The sequence below is a fragment of the Arachis ipaensis genome, chromosome B06 (genome assembly GCF_000816755.2).
Source record: "Arachis ipaensis cultivar K30076 chromosome B06, Araip1.1, whole genome shotgun sequence".
Taxonomy (NCBI): Eukaryota; Viridiplantae; Streptophyta; class Magnoliopsida; order Fabales; family Fabaceae; genus Arachis; species Arachis ipaensis.
In genome coordinates this window covers 9,121,032-9,128,826 of record NC_029790.2, presented here as the reverse complement: position 1 = coordinate 9,128,826, position 7,795 = coordinate 9,121,032, and the positions used below count along the sequence as shown (strand labels likewise).

Here is a 7,795-nt window from a genome sequence, read left to right as displayed (position 1 = left end):
TTCTTAAGCTTAATCCCAATGTAACTAAAGTTGCTAGAAACGAAAAACAATAGAGAATTAAAGATTGAATTTGACCGTACCTTGGAATATCACAGTCTTTGGGTTGCCATCTCCACTTCGAATAGTTTCTATCCAATCTTCCATTCCCCTCACAATCAAAACCTTCATCTATAAAAGGGCACGAATCTTTTCTATAAAGAGGATAACTTTCATCAAAAGCCCAATACCCTTTTGTCAAATCACACCCCTTTGCTTTCTTCTGCTCAATCTTCTCAAAAATCGGAACTTTAACTCTCCCAGTGGAACCAGCAGCTACCTTCTCCTGTTCATTGCTTACCTTCCTTCCACTTGAAGCTTCATGTTCTTGCATTGCAGTGAAATTAACAGTTTGAGCACTAACATGATGGCCTACACCTTCAGATTTGGATCCAAAAAGGCTATTGCTCTGGGTCCCAAAAGTTGGAAACTTCACACTCTCGCCAGTGAAATTTTTGGTGGAGCCAGCCAAGAACTGAACAGGGAAAGATCGAAGACCCACATTAACAGTGTCACCTACAGCCGCATCAGCAGAAGAAGAAGAAACGGTATTGAAGTGAAGATGGATAGTGGGTTGGTGAAGTGATGGGGTGGAGTTGGTGAGCCAAATGGTGAAGGTTGAGATGAAGAAGATGGAGGAGAAGATTATGAATGAGAAGACCAGAAGCCTTGTGGGTTTGAAGGAAAAGCTTCTCTGCCTCTCCATTGATGAAATCATGTGGCTTCGGTGGAAAATAAGTCAGAGGAAGCAGTTAATAGAATTTGGCAGTGTCATGTGTCCATGCACCATTTTTTATTTAGCTGAACTTTAAAGAAAATATATTCCAATAATAGCGACAGGTTGTTATGCGGGAAAAAAAATGTGGATAGAATATAGATAGACTTTGGCCTGTGATAACAGGCAGCAAAAGATTGAAGATATTCTGGGTATAATGAAAATTTGGGTTGGGGGATACATTTTCACCTTTGGAAAAAAAATTCTAAAATGAGAAAAACCATAAAGTAATAAAATAACATAATAATTATTATNTTTATTATATTTATAGTATATTAAAATTAAATTCTATAAATATATCAATAAACAGAATAACAAAAAAAATAATTAGGTTTTCATTGTTATATATGTGTATAATCCTAAAGTAAGATGAGAACAAAGAGTTCCAAGTGACCGACTTGCACACGTTACCATTATTTTGCGGCCATCCAATAGAAACGATTATCTTTTTTCATGCTTCACGGGTTTGTTTTTCCATAACTTCAATCTAAATATCGATATTGAATTATTGATACAATATAATGATATATAGTTGAAATATTATTTTTATTGCTTAATGATATTATATCTTTTCATGCTTAATGTTTCTATCATTATTTTTTCTTACTTTCTTTCTAAACATACGTCTTTTGTACATATAATGTTTTTCGTTTTTATTAAAAATTACATTAAAACTAAAATCTTTATAAGTTTATTAACAAAATGCAATTTAATAAGAAGAATATCAGAGATCAATAACTTTTGTAATTTGTAGTCATCAAATAATCATTAATAATATTTTTAATAATGTAAAATTTCATCTAATAATAATTGATTACATACTAACCAAAATTTAATAAAATTGTTGTTTTCCAGAGTCTACACTTTTCAATTTAATAAACATAAAACACCAGACAAGACGCAAATGTCTTTAATCACAATGTACAACTGTTGAGTCATATGCATGATGAATAAGGTCAACGAATACGTCAGCTGCTTATTGCCAGTTAGGAGTATTTAATTATATTTAAATTATTCATTGCGCTTTCTTTTACTATTTAGTATTTTCATGACTTTAATAGAAATGTAATTGACAATAAAAAATTAGTAATTGTATCTTTTCTTCTTAAAAATTTGTTCAATAAAATTATCTCTCTCCTCTAATTCTTGTCAAAATCTCTCTTATTCTTTTCTATTCTAAAACCTTTTTCTTACATTATTACATTTTGCTGGAATATATATATTAATTAAGAAATTAAAATGTATGTATTTGTTACCCTAAATAAAGTTATATGCTCAAAATAAAAATTTATATATGTTAACCTAAACAAATTTAATAAAAATTTATACATCTTTTTTTTCATTACGTTATTACTTTCATTTAGATTAACATACATAAATTTTGATTTTGAGCATATAACTTTGTTTAGGTTATATATATATATATATATATTCCAACAAAATGTAATAATGTAAGAAAAAGGTTTTATAATAGAAAAGAATAGAGAGATTTTGACAAGAATTAAAGGAGAGATATAATTTTATTGAACAAATTTTTAAGAAGAAAAGATACAATTACTAATTTTTTGATTGTCAATTACATTTCTATTAAAATTAGTAGTATCAAAAAATATTTTAAATTTAATATTATAAAAGAAAAAATAAAAAAATTATATAAGGACTAATTTGATTAATTTTTAAAATTTTAGGGATGAAAATGACTTACGTATGAACTTTCAAGGACTATTTTGATTATAAATAACTTTTTTACATGTCAAGTGCCACGTGGCATGCCACGTGTCACTGACCTGACACGTGTTATGCCACGTGTTACCGATCTGACATGTCAACCAATCATATTGTGACACGTGGCATTAGCCCTCCACGTCATCATCCAACCGACGGAAGGACTAACATTACCAATTTTAAATTTTTCGGGGACAAATTTTATTATCTTTTTCTTACGGGGACTCATTTAAAGAATGGGCTATCTTTCGGGGACAATTTGGCTATTTACTCCAAATACATCTCTTAATCTTTGTCTCTAAATCTCATTCTCTTTTCTAAATACACCCTAAAAGTATTGAGTATTGACTCATAATATTCTCCTAAATTAAAATCTGCACTATATTTTACACGTGTTATTTTTTTTTTTTTCTGATGTTTGGTCTGAGCTTTAGCTAATTCATATAACTTGGGCCAGTATTTTAGCCCAGATGAATGTGTTAGTTGGGCCTTTGGGAAATGAAACCAGAGCCCAAAATATATACAATGCTTCCCCGTTATTCACTCTCTATTCTCTAACCGAAGAACAACAACAACGAATTCGTGTGGGAAGGAACTTTCGCCTCTTTCTCTCTGCCTCGGGTAAATCTTCTCATCTCACTACGATAACAGATCTTCGATTTCTATTTACAACTATCGAAACTAGTTTCCAAATTCCAACTGACTGTTGTGATATTTCATTCTGTTGATTTCTTCCATTTACGATAATTCTTTTTATTCTTTTTGCAAAATAAAATTAATAGCTATTTTTATTTTTGTAATCCCCTTCAATTTGAGATTGATCGTGTTAGTATTGTTACTGGATATGCTAATTTTATATTCGAAGTGATTACAAAGGCAGTGATTGATAACTGTTTGTAGATTTGAGAAGGTTAAAGGAAATGGCTGGCCCTAGAATCGCTCATGCTACATTGAAAGGACCGAGTGTTGTGAAGGAGATTTGCATTGCGACAGTGCTGGGACTTGCTGCTGGCAGTGTTTGGAAGATGCATCACTGGAATGAACAGAGAAAAGTTAGGGCCTTTTATGATTTGCTTGAGAAAGGTGAGATTAGTGTTATTGCGCAAGAAGAGTGAGACTGTTCTTGTTTTGTGCCCATTGGGGTCTCCTTTTTTTCCCCTTTCACTATTTTCAATTGGCTCTTGGAATTAAGATGAGCTGAATTTGTCTATCAGACTCAAAGAAATAAGTTCTTGCACTGGAATTTTGATTCATATTATTGTTTTTTTTTTTTAGAGTTTTCATCAAGTTTTTCTTTAGATATATTTGTCTGCATCAGGCTAAATGTTTTGATATTGCTTTTCATTCTGAAGTTTAATGTTACTGGTTTTTACGGGTGTTCTTTCACCTGACAAAATAAATTCTTTCTAGAATTAAATCATGAATGAATTTGTCGAGGATTCATAAAAGCTACATAAAAATAGCCGATGTGTTTCTCTTAAACTGAGCACTTACCAAGAATAGAAAGCGAAGGACTTTAATCTAAATTCGCCATTCTAAACACGTAGCTATGTTGAAATGTCATCGTTATTTTTATGTGGAGATGATAATTAAAATGTTAATACTTTTTATTTTTATGTTAAATTATTTAACAGTTTTAAGTTATCATCAATGGTCATCTTTTAGCATACTTGTAGTAGCAGCGACATTCGATAGAGTTTATGAAATTTATGTTCTGCCAAAACAACATATTATGTTGGAAAGCAAGGCATCAACTTTCATTTTCCACCATTATAAACAATAAAACGAGTTGGTGCATGATTAAGCTAATTCAAGCACTAAACCCCAAAAGGCCTCGGTTCAATATCCAGTTGTGAGAATGGATTATTGGGTTAAATTTTTCAAAATTTGACATGATTGGCAATCATCATAAACCTCGTAGATGTGCCGTGAAAAATGAACAGTGGTAGATGCAATGAAAAGAATCACAACTCCAAAACCAAGGCAGTAAGAAGGGTTCAGCTGCATTGGATCAATTAAATGGTTTGGTTTGTACTTCGTACAATGCTTATTCCTCTTACATTCAAATTGCCTTGCCAAATGCAAAATTAATTGGCAAAGCAGCTAATTATCATTCTGAAAACAAGCAATATATGAGACATCCCGGTGAATCCATCTAGATATGAATTGGCAAGTGCCATCGACCAGAAATACTGTGGAAGGTTGTTAAGGACATGACATGGTGGGTATACTTTCCCACACTTGAATGATGATGATCCTTGTCAATTTCATCGTATCCTCCACTCCAGCCCCAGCCCCCAGGCATGTTGCTGTTCTATATTCCACGTGCATCTTTTGGATGCTTCTATTTTGATCCTTGGCGTGCCAAACTTCTGAGAATTCTTCTGCATCATTAAAAGCACAACATCTTTAAGATTGAATGTGAGATTTCTCATAATTTCAATTTCACAAGTTTAAACAACAAATGTTATTGTCTTAAATTCTTTCGTTGCCAAGCCAGGACTAGACTGTTCTGTTTGCAAAAGTACCATTATAAAGAAGTAACTAAATCCAGTAAAAAGTGCTTTGTTTGGATTAAAATATGAAGGGTGAAGAGGTTACCACAAGGATGACCTTGGCAGAGAATGAACTTCATCATATTCAATATCAGACTCCTCTTTACCGCCACCTCCACTGGTAGCAACAACTTTCTTTTCAGCATCTGTAGTTTCTATACTTTCTTTCTCTTTAACTGAATCTGAGTCTGCATCAGAACTGCTTGATACACAGTATTTGTACAGCCATCTGTCTGTTTCCCATAGAACATGCATTATGCTCTCTCTGGCGGTATAGCCATGGCTCTCATAAGGCAGAATCACCAGTCGACAAAGAGCCCCATGACCCTTCAGAGCGGTGAAGAATCTGTCTGACTGCAGTGCAGGAGAAAGGACAGAAGCATCAGGTAAATAATTGGGTAAAGTATGGTTCCAAGGGGATTGTCTCTTCCAAGGTACTACAAAAGCCAATTAACTAATGGCAATTTGTGAGAATATATGAGTTGCAAATCTCTCTTACCTGCATGGTTAATGTTCCAGAATTATTATCCTCTTCCCCATGTATAAGCAAGATCGGCTTCTTAATTTTATTAGCTGACATGAAAGGACTCATCTCTACATAAGTATTCGTGGCCTCCCAAAGAGTTCTATCTTCATTCTACAACAAATTGGAATATAAGGAGTAAAGCCTTCACCTTCAAAAAGAGTCTCATAAATAAGATAACATGTACAACACTACAACGTGGTATTACGAGAAGGCTATAAAAGAAAATTAAAAGGAACTGTGCAACAAAAAGAACAAAGTTTTTATGGTAAATAGTAGCCATTGGAAGTAAAGCCCAAGGTATTTTAGGCAGAACCTGAAATCCAAAGGGAGTAAGTGTTCTGTTGTAAGCACCAGAACGAGCAATTCCACAACAGAAAAGATGAGGTGCATGTGCCAGGAGGTTGGCAGTCATGAATGCTCCGTAGGAATGTCCACCAACAGCTATTTTCTTTGGATGAGCAACCTAGATGCGACAAGACAAAAAATAATTGATAATTAATCGTATTTCAATTGGATTGGTAACTTAATGCACCATACCCAGTAAAAATAAAGCTTACCCCACGCCGAATAACTTCCTCTACAGCAGCTTCTGCACTTGCAACTAATTGTTCCACATACCTGGTTGATAAAAATTTAGCATATAATCAGGTAGGATCTAAGGCTTTATGAGGCAAGTTAAAGAAGAAACCCACAACAGAACCCAAAGCTATTCAGATATTTGATTTGAAGATAAATGATAATGAAGAGAAGATCACTCGGGGTGCATAAGAACAATTGAGTAGCAGTAAACATATGGTAATGATCCCACAACTACAACAATATCATTATCTATTTACCTATCATTTGCCTCCTCATCGCCCTCACCAATAATAGGAATAGTAGGTCCTGATAGAATTGCAAATCTGCATCATTTCACCCACCAAAGGACAGTTCAGCTTAGTTGACATGTAGAATATATTTTTGAATGGAGATCGAAGCAACTGAGAAAGAGGTGCTAAACCAGAAATGGTAAAACACAAGAAAGACTCGGTAAAAGAAACTCGTACCCTCTAGCCAACCAAAGAAGGGCTGATGTTGGACCTATCCCAGGAAATTCATTTGGAGAACCACGAACCTGCCCAGCAGCTTCTTTGCTCTTAAATTCTCCAGGGTAAGACCAAAACAGACACGGCAAAGGGCCATCTGTTGATGGATTGTAACCCGGTGGCAGGTATAAGGTAGCAGTGAGTTGAACCCCATCTTTTCTTTGATACCTGATCATCTCTTTCTGCAATGATTCAAGCTGAGGATATGGATGAGGGAAGCTTGTAATCTGAACTAATTTTTTATCTGGCCATCTGACAAAGTGATACTGGGTGTTTTCGGTTTTTGACTCTTTTGAAATCAGAATTTTCAGCAGATCTAAATGTAGATCCCCTTCTTCTTGATCAGACATCAAAGCAACGACAGTTTCATAGTACCTCTCCTTATCACTCTCCCAGATCCGTTCCTTTTTACCGCTATTTCTGTAACATTTTGTTCAAGCCACCTTAGCATCAATGAGAATGTGTGACAGCTATAGGAGGCAAATAGTTCAAGACACTTACATGTCAAATAGATCAAGGAATGGAATGTTCCCTTCTGGTGTAGCACCACTTCCATTCAGTATAATATATCTACCTTCATCATTTTCCTTCTTTATCCTGGCAATAACATATGTCCCAGCCTGAGTTCTCCGCAGCATGGGAGATCCAGGATCAGAGTAGACGTCTTCTGATGATCGATCAAAGAGAATTCGTGGAGCCACATCCTCAGCTCCAGGAGATATTACCCATGTTCTTATTCTCCGTGTTTTATACCAAGACTCGTATACCAAAGTCAATGAATCATCACACCAAGAAATCCCTCTGTAGATATGGAAAAATTGGGAACACCAATGATCAACCAAGACTTTAAGTTGACTTTATGATAGTTTAGAAGATATTAGTAGCATGAAATTGATATTGTCCAATTCAGAAAAAAGAAAAGAAAAGAAAAATCAACAATCGGGGGACAAAAAAAGAGTTCAACAGAAATGGTAAAAAAATATTCTTAAAATTACTATAGATGATCATAGCATTAAAATTAATATAGAGAGATAAGACTGATGTATAACAATAACTTGAATCCATACCCATAACGGAGATCAAGCTTGTGTAG

General features: G+C 34.3%; 3 protein-coding genes across 3 annotated transcripts in view; 1 reads left to right on the top strand and 2 right to left on the bottom strand.

The window, feature by feature from the left end:
• The window catches only part of LOC107646073 (protein trichome birefringence-like 6), a 2,592-nt gene extending 1,648 nt beyond the window's left edge, over positions 1–944 (bottom strand). Inside the window, exon 1 of the mRNA XM_016350265.2 lies at positions 81–944. Within this exon, the coding sequence (XP_016205751.1) occupies positions 81–754 (674 nt within the window). The 5' untranslated portion in view covers positions 755–944. The remainder of the gene's footprint in view (positions 1–80) is intronic.
• Positions 2,994–3,823, top strand: LOC107648049 (cytochrome c oxidase subunit 5C). The gene is made up of 2 exons (XM_016352073.2): positions 2,994–3,157; positions 3,437–3,823. Exons 1-2 carry the CDS (start codon positions 3,007–3,009, stop codon positions 3,649–3,651), a joined length of 366 nt encoding a protein of 121 aa, XP_016207559.2. The 5' UTR covers positions 2,994–3,006; the 3' UTR covers positions 3,652–3,823.
• The window catches only part of LOC107646075 (probable glutamyl endopeptidase, chloroplastic), a gene marked incomplete at its 5' end in the record, with an annotated part of 5,560 nt that continues 2,256 nt past the window's right edge, over positions 4,492–7,795 (bottom strand). The window contains 9 exon segments of the mRNA XM_016350266.1: positions 4,492–4,920; positions 5,138–5,445; positions 5,591–5,728; positions 5,931–6,080; positions 6,175–6,235; positions 6,454–6,519; positions 6,664–7,122; positions 7,204–7,503; positions 7,770–7,795. Coding sequence (XP_016205752.1) covers position 4,920; positions 5,138–5,445; positions 5,591–5,728; positions 5,931–6,080; positions 6,175–6,235; positions 6,454–6,519; positions 6,664–7,122; positions 7,204–7,503; positions 7,770–7,795 — 1,509 coding nt within the window.